General features: G+C 38.2%; 1 protein-coding gene across 6 annotated transcripts in view; it reads left to right on the forward strand.

Annotated features, from left to right (window-relative positions):
* TCF12 (transcription factor 12) overlaps positions 1 to 15,078 on the forward strand; it is a 181,823-nt gene that overhangs the window by 116,487 nt on the left and 50,258 nt on the right. For all 6 annotated transcript variants that reach the window (XM_062583358.1, XM_062583353.1, XM_062583352.1 and 3 more), the window contains exons 8-9: positions 9,634 to 9,769; positions 12,862 to 12,914. In XM_062583358.1, the coding sequence (XP_062439342.1) occupies positions 9,634 to 9,769; positions 12,862 to 12,914 (189 nt within the window). The remainder of the gene's footprint in view (positions 1 to 9,633; positions 9,770 to 12,861; positions 12,915 to 15,078) is intronic.

Consider the following 15,078-nt stretch of genomic DNA (forward strand, 5'->3'; position numbering starts at 1 on the left):
AAAATACATCATATTCTAGACCCTTCATATATGTTACTTTTGTACCTTCCTCACATAGTTTTAGGAACAGTATAGACACCGTAATGTCTGTTTAAATCCAAATAATACTGAGGTATGAAAGTGTATAAATTTTAGGATGTCCTAACGTGGGAGGTTTTTTAATACTACTGTAACTTTAAAGTTGACAAACTAACTTTATTTTGTAAATTTCCTCTTGTTAGTATTCTCTTCTCTGACACCTTTGCTGTCAGGTGTCTCCCCCGAGCAGATTTTTGCAGCTGAGCTGTCAGTCTGAGAAGCAGGGCTCCCAGGGGAAGGGGTGACAGGCTGTTAACCGAGGCAGTGACTCTGGCTCCTGCCAGCTGATGCTGCCTTAGAAGGAAGGGGTGAGGAAAGGCAGACGGATATTAAGGGCAGTTGAGATGTCCAAACTTGAGTTTTATTTTGCTTTACCTATCAAATAAAATTAAGAGATACTAACTTTCTCTTGATTGTGACTTATTACAACTGAATTACTTTCTGTGCTATTGGGAAAATCTCTTTCACCTTTCAGCAGAGAGGGATTCTGCTTGTAGACAGAACCATTTTAGAAAGTAAAACTGTATGGTGCTCAGGCAAGATTTCTTTTTCCAGAGCTAGAGGTGACCACCTGAAGTTAATCAGGGAAGACATCCCTGAATGCAGTGGGTAGCAGGTGTTAAGACTTAGCTGTAGTTGGAAGAGGGATGCTATTAATAAAGAGGAGCAGTTCTGGGAGGAATCCTTGTGACTGCTTAAAGAAGCAGGCAAACTGTTACTTGTCTTTGCCCTTCTCTTTCCCACACTAAGACTGGCAAGTTTTCTTACCCCTTTTTAATTTCTGATTATGTGTTTGATTGCATCTAAGGTAATGAGTATTCTGTGAATCAAATGTATAACTTTTTACGTGTTCCTCTATATGGTAGTAAAGAGCCTATCAAACCATGGAGTGCAGATACTCCCCCTCCCCCACACCCCCAATAATATTTGTCTTTAACCAATATTACCATCTTAGAGCTGGGCACTTTTCAGTTTCAGATTCATGAGACTATGGGAGGATGAAGAAAAGATGAGCTCATCTCCCAGCCATACCTGAGTTGTCGGTTTTAATGATCTGGATTGACATTTGTTTTTTCTTGAAGTATTTAGCTCTTTTGACTGTAGCTACTGTAACATGCCTTTACCTTTCTTTCTTCCTCCACAGCTTTGTGAAAAGTAGGTGAAATGCAGTCCCTTCCCAAAATTTGCATGGATTACATGCAACAAGCATGGATACTGCTCTTAAGATGAAAATGGGCCCTGCACGGAACTTGGGAGGGGGCAGATGAGAATTGAGTGAGCAACCTGCTACTTAGCATTTGCTCCCTGGGATGGGCTGGAGAGGTTGTAGTTTGAACAGATATTCTGTGGACGAATAAAAGCAAAAGACTTGTCAGTGCCCCTTCGAGATTTGCCAATTTTGATTCCTCTTCCCAGGAACTAAACCATTCAGCTTGTATTGGTTCCAGATGTGTTGCAGAGTGCTGTTCAGGATGATAGGGAGGGCTCCTTGTGCTAGTTTTCTAACGACCAGGTGGAAAAGGATAACATTTTTTTGTGGTGGTGTTTTAGCTTAAGATAAATATTTATTTTAGGGGCTTGTCTATCTGTTTGTTAGCATCTTAGTATTGGCCTTAGCTTTCACCTGATCTTTAATGCTGTCTAACCTAGCAATCTGGTAGAACAAAACCTGGTCTGTTGTTCTGTCATTATGTGTTTTCATAACCAATGGTTTATATAGAGATAAAAAAAGCACTGCTATACAGATGCAGGTGACAATTATGATTCAAGCTGTTGTAGGGATTTTGAAGTGCCAGCAGTGAACAGCAATGGGTACAACACAGTTCATCCATCCTTCATAAATGAAAACATACAGATTTTGCATATTAAGCCCTAAGATTTAGCTGGTCCTTTTTTGCCATACTAATGACAGTTTTTTCTAACCTCATTGTTTTGCACTTTGATTTGCTGCTTGGAGGAGGTGAGATTTTTCTCTCGATTGTGTGGAGAGAAGAAACAGCTTCCATACCATGTTGACCTAACATACTACAAATGGTCTCCCCCACCCCCCACTTTTTCAGTCATTGTGCTGAAGATGCAGAAGGAGGAACAGATGCAAAGATAACTTCAGTTTTATGATATCCTTTGCACTCTAACTTCTGTAAATGAGATTCAACATAAAATCTTTGCTATAATGTTGATTTTCATCCTCATATATAATTGTAGAGAAAAGCAGCAAGGCTGGTACCAAAAAAATTAAAAAAGTAGATGAATAATGCTTCAGCTGCTTCTCTTCTGACATTTTGCAGTTCTCCACAAACCTTCTGCTTTTGTATAATCACAGTAAGGAAGCTGTTCAAATTACTGTTTTTATAATGTAGCAGAAAGATTCAAAGGCAAAGGGAGGGGAGTCTGACCTGTAATCACAATGCTTAGTAATGCCTTCCTTGCATTCAGTGAGCAAGACAAAAATACCTTGCCTGGGGGATGAGCAAAGACAAGCTGAGCCAGCATATCCTCGGGGATTGGCCATCAGCATCAGCAGGGAGGGGGCTGCTTTTTTAGAAGAGAAAGACAGAATTTGTAATCTTGCCAAAATAGGGTATCAGTGCAGAGAAAGCACTATCACATCAGAGAAGGAAAGTATTCGTTCAAATAGTCATACTGCTTGGGTGCTTTCAAGTGATTTAGGTGCAGAAGAAATACCAAATATTTTCTTCCCTTCACATTTAATCTTCCTTATTCCCACTGCTTACAAAAATTGGTTTGGAATCTTGTAAAAACTTACTGTGATACTTCCTTCTCCGTCCCCTGTTGCTGTGCTTAGTCTGTGTGTGTGTGTGTGTGTGTATACACATACATACATACATATATATACATACACACACACATGCATATGTGCATGTATACATATGCATTGATAGAATTATCCGTAGCAGGTGATTCTACTTGTGTGCACACATTGAAGAAGAAGTTCATGATCAGGAAAAAGCTTTGCAATAAGAAAATATATTGATAACTTGATGTTTTTCAGTATTAATGTTAATTAGGAAGATATTAAAACTGTCTCTTATTTTGTTTATGATGTTGCATCACTTCAGTATTTAGTACCCTAGGTAGCTGTTTTTTTACTCCAGTGAGCTAGATTAGCCTGATTACACTGGCAGGATGCAGTTGATGGATGACTGTCATTATCTTCTCAAACCTGCATGATACTTTAGGTATAGGAGATGATAATTAAATTTTCAAGAGATTACATTGAGATTATAAGATCTGAGTACATCTGAGTACTTTTTTTTTTTTCTTTTTAAATGAGGAATATGTTTGCAATTATCAGCATGTTGTTAGGGGATCCTCTCCTGAGGTGTTTTATTAGCAACCCTTGCTTTTCTTTAAATTGATCAAGAAAAAATGTTCAAGTTATCGTGTAATACTTTAGGCATTGTTTTGTTTTGGGGGGTTTCTTTGGTGGGAAGTATTAATTCTGATGTTCTTCCCTCTGAAACAGACAGAAAACATATCTGATCAAATCTATTGGTAATGGCTTGAGGATGTATAGGTTAGCACAATATATTTAATGAAACCTTGTTTGAGACAAAACACTAGAGAGGATTGTAATTAATGCCTCATTTTCTGCCAGTTGCTATTGATTACTCATTCAGGGTCCCTTTGTTCTCAAAATGGTGACACGGTATTTCACATTACTATTTGATATTCTCAGGATGAGATTCTTTAACAGCATGCTGATAATTGCAAATATATCTCTAGGATTTAAATTTAAGATGAATTTACACCATGTGCCAGTGTTTTTTGAAGTTCATTTTCTGTCTTGGAGTTTATAGTCACAGAGTTGCCAAACATTCAAGATTTGAGGAATATGAAATTCAACATTTTGCATCTTGGTTATTTTTCTTGACTTAAATTGAATGACACGCAACTCAGTTGAATGGCTTTTTTTGCAGCCAAAAACTCTGTGCAGTACAAGGATTTCATTTTGTTATTTGTCAATATTTTAATTTTGTGCCAACTTTTCCTTTGGAGTCACAATAACACGTACAACTTCACTGGGGGACTGCACAAGTTTAGCAGACTTTTCGTTTTGCCACGTACTGTTAAATTAGTGCGTAAAATTGTGTTGTTTTATCCGTAAGACAAGACATTTGAAGTACTAAGACAGATTTTAATCTTCATCCAAATATCTCAATGAATAAAAGCAACAGTGCATTAAAACCTTTGCTCTGCCCAGGGGAGGATTTCGAGTTTATAGTGAGCTGAAGTGGAATGCTGCTCTGCGTGGTTCTGAGAAATTTAAAAATGCTGAGAGAAGCTTCTATTTCATGAAGTTTTTAAACTGTCTTGTTACTACTAGTCAAGAAACAAAAGGATTTGACTGAGATGAATGCTATTGAGTTATTTTACTTTTAATTACCAAAATAATTTATCTAAGTCTCCTATTGCTAACTAAGCTCACTAGCTACCTTTTTCTCCATCCCACTTTTCTTTTTTTCTTTTCTTTTTTTTTTTTTTTTTTTTAACTTTCTACAGTTTGATTTCCTTAAATAGAGGCAGCCTAACTACAGAGAAGCAAAGTGTAAACTTTCTGAAGAGGAAAGTAACTCCAAAAACTCAGAAACATGGGTAATATAAAGTCTATTTGGTTAGTTCATGAGGGAAAATTTTATTGAGATGCGAGTTCTCAGTACCTAAGTTGCAACTTTCATTTCACTTCCGAAGATGAACTCAAACAGGATTTACACCACCACAAACGCCGATTGCCTGAGAAGCACTAGGCCATCTGCCTATAGCAAATATACTTTTGAAGATGATAAAGCCTTATACACAGCAGTGTTCAGAAGTGCATTTATTAAAAACATTAGTGTATTGAAGGACAATTTGGTTTTTTTTGCTAACTTACAACCTAAATCTTGGAGAGCTTCAGCAGATATCATATAAAGGCATATGTAGGCCTTTACCTGTCTACGGTACTTTTTTTCTTTAGTTTTTAATCAGAGTAAGAAAATCAAAGAGCAGTTTACCAACCGGTTAACATTCTGCTGGCCAGCAGCCTCGAAGCTCACTGAAGGCAGAGCAAAGTTTTAACGTCAAATTGTGTCCCTGGGATTGTAAAGACTCATGCAGTTGGGCTGAATAAAAGAAAGCACAAACTTTCCTTACTTTTAGTCTCAAATTCTTTGAAAGAAGCGATTTTAAAACCATCTAAAAATATGTTGAGTAAGAAAGTTTGGGTCCTCCCCACGCCCCCAGCCCAGGTGTTCTGTTTGGATCTGGGCAGGTGGCCGACGAGCTCGTCAGTGCCCGGATGGGTAGCTGCGATGGAGGTGCATGTTTCCGCGGCAGAGATGTGTACGCGCGTAAGTACAGACGTACGATCCCTCCCCTACACCTTGCCGTATTTGAGTAGGTGACTCCTGGGCGGCGCATTTTTCTGAGTTTTTTTTTTCCTTGCAGAGGCACCCTTTCAAAACATCTGTCCAGATTGTAGAAACCTTAGTTTTGAGGGGTCAGGTCATACCGTTTCCCCTTAGGCTGTCAAAACTGTTCCCTGGTTTGGCCGAAAGGGATTCGTTTTAGAAGTAAAGCAGCTAAGTTTACTACTTTTCTCCTTTCCAGCCTCTTTGGATCTAAGGTTGTTGTGTTCTTATGCGAGTGGAATAAAAGCGGTTTTAGGCTAGCTGTGGAACGCCGTTCCCATGGGGAAGTACCACTTTAGATAACTTTGAAGCTGGGCTTACGTCTTACAAAATCCAAAGAGGCATGTTTTGAAGGGGAGTGCGCGTCTATCGGTGACAGGAGTGCGGGAGCGGGTGATGGTCAGGGAAGACCGGTCGCTGATTAGCCGCCCGTAATTGGGTCCGCGGCGCGCAGATGCGGTTCCCGGCACGAGCCCGGCTGCGCCGCGCCGCGAGCTGCAGACCAAGCCGGGCCACGGAGGCGCCGCCAGCCGCAGCGGGGCCTCGGGCGTCGGGCAAAGACGCGCCGTGCTGATAACATAAAGCTCTTTTGCTACTCATTGAATCCTCAGTGGTATTTTTGTATTCCTTTCTTTATCAGATGCCCTTAGGAAAAGATCAGTCCCAATCAATATTGCTTCTCAATTGGTTCAGACAGGCAGAAAAATCAATAAGATGAACTAATGACATCTATTTTTATTTTATTTTGGAAGACTGAAGAACAATTATAAAATTTTAAACAGACTTACCGTGTAAACCTTGTTTAATTGTGGCAACGACAGAAGGATTTTGTTGAATTCCCTACCAAATGCTATTTAGACAAGTAGACTTTTTTAGAGTAGGTTGCACAGTTTGAGTTTTTTTGGTGTGTATTCTATTACTTTTCCACTGTGTTTCTAACTTTCAGGTCTGTGAATTGACTCTGCTAGTTATTCCGGTGCCTCATTGCTGGAGTCACTGACTTAGGTAGCTGCACCAGCTAACTTAAAAGGATGAGTATGTTTTTGCTTTAGTTTACTTGTGAAGAATTAATCTTCAATGCATCAACACTTAGTTCATGTTCTTGCAGCAGTCATACTGATTTGAAATAGGGTTCCGATGAAAATGTCAGGACCTGGAATACTTAGGAGGATGAAAGCAAGAATAGCAAATGTCATTAGGTGAAGGTTGGAGGTTAAGTTTGGAAAAGATATAGATATACGGCTTTGGGATGACTTGGTGGAAGTGTTTTGTCTCTTCCTCCTGCACCCCCACGAGTAGTGGGGCTGAGGATCTTTCTATCTCTTTTTGGATGTCTGTATGGATCCCTTTGCATTTCCAAAATCACTGCCAGTGCTCAGAAGGAGATGCTGTTGGGGAGGATCTTTAGTGTGACTGGGATGTCATTTCTAGTGCTGTTTAGCAGCTGCTGTGAGTGAACAGGATGGACAGATTTGGAAGACCTCTGGCGGTCCCTTCCCACCTCTGCTCTTCTCTGCATGGTACCTTGCTTCTGCTGCTGGAAATGATAACCATCACAATGCTGCTTTCCCTTCCTCGAGGGCTGTGCAAAGAAATTTTCCTTCAATTCTGTGTATTCTTGGGCCAGAGGCCAAGTTTAACCTTTTGATTAATTCTTAGGATAAGTACAGAATTGGTTTCATTTATTGGTTTGGAAGAGCTGGTTTTCACTTGTAAAATACTGTACAGTTTTCTTGTACACTGTTCACCACCAAAACTAATAATAGTTCAAGTAGCATCTGTGCTAAATTCAGATTTATACTATGTAATGCCAGATAGTTTAATAATCATTGTGTTCTACAAAACACAGCATCTGCCCCATGAGGAATGGCTGCGAGAGCTGGGCCCCTTCAGCCTGGGGAAGAGAAGGCTGAGGGGGGATCTGATCAATGTGTACAAGTACCTGAAGGGAGGGGGTCAAAGGGACGGGGACAAACTCTCTTCAGTTGTCCCGTGTGACAGGACAAGAGGCAATGGGCAGAAACTGAAGCACAGGAAGTTCCGCCTGACTGTGAGGGGGAATTTCTTCCCTGTGAGAGTGACGGAGCACTGGAGCAGGCTGCCCGGAGAGGTTGTGGAGTCTCCTTCTCTGGAGACAGTCAAGGCCCGCCTGGATGCAACCCTGTCTACCATGCTCTAGGTGACCCTGCTGAGCAGGGAGGTTGGACTAGGTGATCTCCAGAGGTCCCTTCCAACCTTACCGATTCTGTGATTCTCAACTGTTTGTCAAAGGCAAAATGAGCAAATCTTAAAGCCTGATCTACAGGCAGATTTCCCATATATTTGCTGTTTACCTTGTTTAAAGATCACCTGACTCCTTATAAAGTTTTCTAATTTCAATGAGTGCTATATTAAAAATTCTGGCAAAGAGTATTTTGTCATAAAATGATATTTTGTATATAGTCTCTAATTTTATATATAAATTCTGGATCTCTTGCTAATCCCAGAGTATTGCAAGTTAAGAGGTTTTTAGGATCTTGCTGAGAGCTGTGTGATGAGATAAAGACTCATCTTTCGGAAGTCATCGCAGAAAAAAATTTAAAATGATGTTGATAATTTCAAAATAGCAAATACACTAAAATATAAATCTTGAAAATGAAACAAGTCAAGGGTTCCTGATGGTGTATAGAGTAGAATATATAGAAACATGAAAAGAACCAGCTTGAATGATATAATTTAATCCAAAAAATGTGTACACATATTTACAAATGAGGGTATTTAGGCTTCAGAAGGAAAGGTGAAGAGGACCAGGAGCACTGGTGTCTGTGGATATTGCAGGAGGCTGCTCTGGTCTCAGGAAGCAACAGCATGTGTGGGCAGCTCGGGCTGTAAGTGCGCTTGCTTGATCACCTCCGCGAGCGCAGAGAACTTGTCACCGGTGCCTGCGGTTTCAGCGGAGGGGCAAGTCGGCCTGAGAACCAGGGGTCTGAAAGGAGGCACCTCCTGCTTTTCGTTTTCGCTATGATACAGATGTTAATCCAGTCAGCAGTTTCATCATCTTGCGTGTCAATGATCAAGTAACGTCAGCGCAGCTTGAGCACAAGCAAGCAGAGCTGTTGTCCTCCATGCAACAGCCGTGTGCTTTACCTCCATGATGCTGAAGGCTATTCTGGGCTTGTAAGTTGTAATAGGATGCCTGCCCCAGCTACTGACTTAGCACAAAGAAATGAAGACCAAATCATTTGTCTCATAAGGGTGGCTGGTTCCATGTTGACCTTAAAACACTGTCTGGTTTTGTGAATAGTATAAGCAAAGTGCCTTATGCTGTGTGTAAGGCGGAGCGGACTATTGCCGTGGGAGCAAAGTTGAGTGAAGCATCCAGTGTAATGCTTGGTAGCACTGTGCTTTCTTTTGAAACAATTGTGTGGGTTTCATTCCAAGTTTGTTTGTTTGGGGTTTTTTCCAGACTAAAATAAGGTTAAGCATGAAAAAAAAAGAATCTCATAAATTGCTAACATTCATTCAATTTTCGTAAAAAATCGAAATATTGAACCCAAACAATGCCTGTTTTAACTGTTTAATATATGCTTGTATCCACTGCATTGAAACTACATTGTTGGTTTGAAGATTTTAAAATGTCACATTTGTTGTGTTCTGTGCTTTAATCTCATATGTTGTCTCTTGTGTCTGTGTTTAAGAATGATTTTTTGGAACAATTATGCTATGTTTTTATGAATATAATTTAAGTCTTGCTTTTACAGTACATGCTAAAACCTAATATCACGCTATAAGCTCTTAGCAGTTTTTATCAATTCTATTTATTGTACAATGGACAAGGTGTTACATTGCAAACTGAACAAAGTATTTTGATTTTTGTTTATAGTTTGAGCATGAATTGATTCATTCAGACCTTTTAAACACAAATGGTTATGTTTTGGGGGCTCACAGTCAAACTTGTTCTATCTTTCTGAATTACGCTATAGTATATTTTCTGAATGTTAATTTTAACAAGTCAACAATGTTTTTTGATCTCCAAAACCTGAAAACCCAATAAATGGCTCTAACTGCCAAGAGCAGTGTATGTAAATAATAGTTTATGAACATTGGAATATTAACAGCTTAATTTTTTAGAGATTAAATGTACTTTACTCTCTATATTTTGCAGTCTAGTCTGCTTCGCTCAGATATGGGACTTGGAAGTCCAGGTCAGCTGTCATCCTCAGGAAAGCCTGGAACACCCTACTACCCATTCTCTGGCACAAATCAGCGCCGAAGACCACTTCATGACTCACCAGCTCTTGGTCAGTACCGCAGTTTTTAAACTTTAATTCATGGTGTGTTTCTGCAAACTTTATTTTCCTTGACAGCTCATTTTATACAACTGAAGTTGATCTGCACTGAGCAATTCAAATTACAGCAAGCAGCTATGTAAGAGCTAAACTAGAACTACTAAGAGTTTTGTCTTAACACTGGTTTTGGGTTCAGCACTGATCAGTATTGCTTATAAAACAAGAAACTCCAATAAAACCCTTAATTGCAAAAGCAATAATGACAGATGGATAGGAGCTGATGACCAGCTGAGTGCCCTTAACCCATGCCATCATTAACTCCTGGAAATGCCTGACCTTGAGGTCATTAGCATTATTTAGCAGGGGAAAGACACAAAGGGGAAACAATTATCTTTTTATATGCTAAAAGTTACTTTGTTCAGGGTAATATTATAGTTCATTATAATTGGTTCAACATGCCTTTAAAGTTTGTAGCAATTGAAGACTAGTAGATTAACCTAAAATAAAATTACCTTGTAAAATATGCACACAGGAACTTGCTTAAAAGTTGTCACAATATCATAACAGTATTTGCATTTTATTCTGGATATGCTTAAAGATAAATGGAGTCTTTTCAGTTTCAGTCACTAGTAATATTTGATGCCTCTAAAGACTTCCTGTTGAGTTCAGGAATCAAAAATGAGCCAGCTGTTCAATTGTTTATGCTCTAACAGTATTTCAAATAATTGGACATCAAAATTTTTAAAAAAATTATTTTTCTAGTACCAGAAGAGAGACTGTAACCTGATATTCCAAGTTAAAAGCTACCATAATTCAGTATTACTATCTTACATCACTATGGTTGCTCTATTTTTTTTTATTTTTGAATGTTCCTCATTTGTATAGCACTTATATTCCATATTAAATTTTTCCTCATTGGAACTGTATAACTGAAACCATAGATTATCGCAAAACCAAATTTCATCAAATGCAGATTGTTTCTTGAAATAACATCAGTGTTATCTAGAGATGTAAACTCCTAGTATATTAAAGTCCTGAATGCACTTGAAATTGTTTTTCAAATCTTTATTGATAGAAATTCCACTTTAGAATTATATATATGAGTGTGTGTGTGTAGTACACACGTATTATTTTATTATGTATTACATATATATGTGTATTTGCTTAAAAACATTGTTTTTGTATACCTTTTTTAACCTGTTGCCAAGACAACTGTCATTTAATAGTGAGGTTGTCTTTACAAATATTTTTGAAAGTATTCATGCTTCTTAAGATGCGAGAATTCACTGAAGTTCTTCGTATCTGTTTCAGAAGAGGAATAATCTAAGGAAAATTCAGTGAAATATTTTGCTTGGCAGTTGGAAGAATGTTTGGAGTTTAATAGAGAAGACTTGAGTTTTTTATGTTTGAGCCCCTTTGAAGCACTACTATAGTAGTAACTTGCCAAGTTTTTGAGTAGCAGAGTGCCTGTTACAACATTACTTTCAATGCTAGACAGGGAGAGTGATATTAGCAGGGACAGAAAGGCTGAAGAAATGTATGACGTAGGCATTAAGAGAGAATCTCAAACCAGATTGTCTGATTTCTACTAACTCAATACTTGGTTAAGGAACAGTTTCTTATGGAAAACTCTGCAGACTTTGGTATGTTTGCTTATTTTTAAATTTAAAAAATTAAGTCAAGTATGGTGTTTTCAGAGGAGTCGTGTTCCCCTATATTTTTTTACTTGAAAGGGAATTTCAGGGGGGATAGCCTCTCTGAGCTGCTAACAGCACAGTGTTTCTCTTTCTATCATGACTGAATCTGGAGGTTTGTAACCCTAGATGCAAGCAGGTGGTAGGTACCGCATATACAGAAAGGGAGAAAAAAAGCGGCATTCTGATATCTCGAGTCTTGTTTCCAATGACTTGACAAAATGTCTTTTTTTTTTTTTCCCTCCCTAGTGGACAAGTTAGATGTCACTAAGCTGCCAAGAATTTAAAGTGAAGCTGAATTATGTCAGTTTTATCCCTGAGAAGGAGTTGCCTATCCAGGTTTTTAGCAAACTTTCTTTAAATTCCTCCCTGAAAAATGTTCATTCAAATCTGCCAATGTTGCCTTCTAGGTCATGCTTTGAGTGCAGTTTAAATCTCTCTTAAAAATCAAAAAAAAAAGCCTTTTATCTTTACCTGCAGTTTCTTGCCTTTATTGCACAGGGGAAGGAGTAATTAATTTTCATCTTGTCATATCTTATACTCAAATTGTGATTATACATTCTGAACAAAAATGGAAAAATAAAAGTTCTGTATTTTAATTAAAAACTCAGTCAACTGTAGAAATGATAATATTGCCAGATACTTATTGGTCTCCAGAACATTAGTTAACTCCTAATTTGCATGCATGCTATCCAGATGGATTTTATTGGAAGACAACTAAACTAGTTAAGATTTTTGATTTAAGCAGTGATACTGGCTGCCTATTTTTGTGATGTGAAGGTAGTTATTGGTAGAAAGAAGCAGGTATCATATTTCTAAAAAAATGAAAAATTGAGTTGTATTATCTTTATGACTTGACTGTGACTTTCTGAAAAGTAAAAGAAATTATCAAAATTCAAAAATGGATTTGCTATTATTTGTAGCTTTTGTATTGCCTAAACTGTGTAGAATTTTAGAGTATAAATCAGATTTTAGTATGTCATAAATTTGTCCTTGATAGTTCTACGTTTACTCTAAACTGCAGAAAGGGAAAGCATCTCTGTCAATAATCATTCCCCTTTCCTCCTTATATATCTCAAAATCTGTGTTTCTTAGTGAATGTGTAGTGGCATCAGTGTTCCCTGCAGTGTTAGTGTTCTTAGGAATAACTGTTTTCCTTATGGAAAGAATCAAAAGTAATTATTTAACAAAGCTTTATTTTAGACAGGACGTCGGTGAGTTACATATTTAAACACCTACTTGTACTGAGGTTAAAGACAAATTTCGTTGGTGCAGAACAAAAAGAAATGCATGAAATCAGAAAACAGGAAATCCATTGTGGAGAGAAAATAACAGTGTAGGGTAGCTGTTCATCCTTTTTCATATGTAAGACAGCATGCTTGATGAAATGTGTTGTTTTTCTGTGTGCAGATCCTTTACAGACAAAGAAAGTAAGAAAGGTGCCCCCCGGTTTGCCTTCTTCTGTAAGTACTAAAATTTTTACTTGTAGTAAGCAAATTAGGCTCAAACTATGCTGTGCTTACCTGACATACAAACCATTTAACTTACTGTTAGGAAGGCTATCTGCTGGACGCGAAGAGCTAGCTAGGTAATTGGGAGTGGTTCCTGAGGACTAAACACACATTGGATGTGTAATTTTCAGATTTCATAGCAGTGATTTGTAGCTTGCTCATATACTCCTACCCACTTGTCCCTGTCATTTGAATTCCTCTCTTGGGAAGAGAGCTGGGCCAGGAGCTGTCAAAGAAGATCTCCTGTACAGGTCTTTTGATGTTTAATTAGTCATTATGTTGCTGAACAGGAGGACAGACAGAGATTAATAGCTGAGAATCTTAGAAATTTACATTTGTAATAATCCCAGTGGAGCTGAAGACATTAAGATTCGGAGGACATGTACAGCTCAGCTTGCCTCAGTAGGACTGAGGTTATTAATATGCATAAATCACTGAGTCAGATGTTCATTGTGAAGCCCTGGTGGATTTTAAAGCCTTCATTAAGCCTTTCCTAACTTCAGCCTAGCATCAGGAAAGCTTTCAAGCAACTAGTTTGTTGATCCCTCTTTGCTTGAAAATTTATCCTTCGAGAATAAAGGGCTTTGATGAAAAAGGTTGGAAGGGTTTTGGTGGAAAAATCATTAATGGCTGTGATAATCTAATGCTATAGGGGTGTTTTGTGGTATTAAATATGCTTTATTCTTAAAAGGAAGAAAATTGTTTATAAATGAATCTACATTTAAAAATCTACGTGAAGTGTAAAATCCCCAGCGAAGTGAAGGACAGAATTATTTTTCTCCCAGGCAGAGCAGAGCAAACCGGCGGGGAGGGGGAAGCGCTGCTGCCTTGCGGGGTACATCTCTTTGTTGTGTAAATGGATGTTGGGCTTTTATTTGGCAGTACTTAACACATGGGCGCAGGTGCACTTGGATGAGTCATAACTCAAAGCCGGATAGGCTGAATAGAGCGTACTGCGCAGGCAACTGTAATGTAGTGGGAGCAAAATGGGTCTGATCTTTTTATTCTGTATCAAGCCTGAAGTATGGATGGTGTCTCCTAGTCCTTGCATCTCCCCCCCTTCTCTCCTCCCTCTCTTTCCCCTCGCCCTCCCCCTGCTCCCTGCGAGATGCACAGAAACCTGAATCTGAAATCCTATTTTAACCATACTTCCAGATGGAGCTGCGATAGTGTATAGATAGCCCGGGGCAGCTGTGCTCTGAACCTGCAGCCTACCTGGAAGCCAGGACTGCAGCTGCAGGCACTCTTAAAAGCTTTTGCTTGCATAAGCACTTGGGCCCCACTAGAGGCTGAATAGCTGCTTGATAAACAAAATGAACACAAAGCCTCAAATCATTATTCCCGAGGCCAGGAATATTCTTCTTCTTCTTCTTTTTCTTTCTTTTTTTCCACCCTTCAGCAGTAGCTAAAAATAGTTTGCAATTTGCATTTTAACAGTTGTGTGTTATGTAGGGTGGCTTTGCAGACTAGCAGATGATTTCTGCTAGATTAACAAAAATATATTTAAAATGTCAGAGAAGCTGAAACACATAGCAGTGCAATTTTCATGTAATTTATTACTGTAATTCTAGGAGAGTAATAAAACTTACATTACATCTTTAATATTTAGTAGCATTAGCCAGGTAAAGGGATCGTTTTAGTAAATGAAAAATTTATCTCATTTCTCTTACTAGGCATTAATTTTAAGAAGCAGTATTTTTCTAATGTTTTACATTTAATTATTCTTCTGAATGAAGAGTGAGGACAACAAAATGCTGATTAAATTTTTTTATTAAACACTGTTCCAATCTCAGCAATAAAGTGCTGTTACTGTGAATAATCAATGATTGTTATGACGCATTTGTAAAGTACTGTTTCTCTACATTTAAATGCTTTCAGTCCTGAGTATAGCCTTGAAGTGATATGAGAGATTACAAAAAAAAAAAAAAAAAAAAGGAAAAGTCATGAGAGATGTGCTCTGTTTGGAAAGTAATACAAAACTAAAAATTACTGAGTATTCTGGGAAATTTAAAATAAGCAGATAAAATTTTAAGTGTTTTCTTATTTTTAAAATAGCTTGATAAAAAAAAATCAGATTGTATTATGGCAAAGATTAAAAATCGATCTAGCTGGTTTA

The sequence above is a fragment of the Rhea pennata genome, chromosome 10, assembly GCF_028389875.1.
Source record: "Rhea pennata isolate bPtePen1 chromosome 10, bPtePen1.pri, whole genome shotgun sequence".
Lineage (NCBI taxonomy): Eukaryota > Metazoa > Chordata > Aves > Rheiformes > Rheidae > Rhea > Rhea pennata.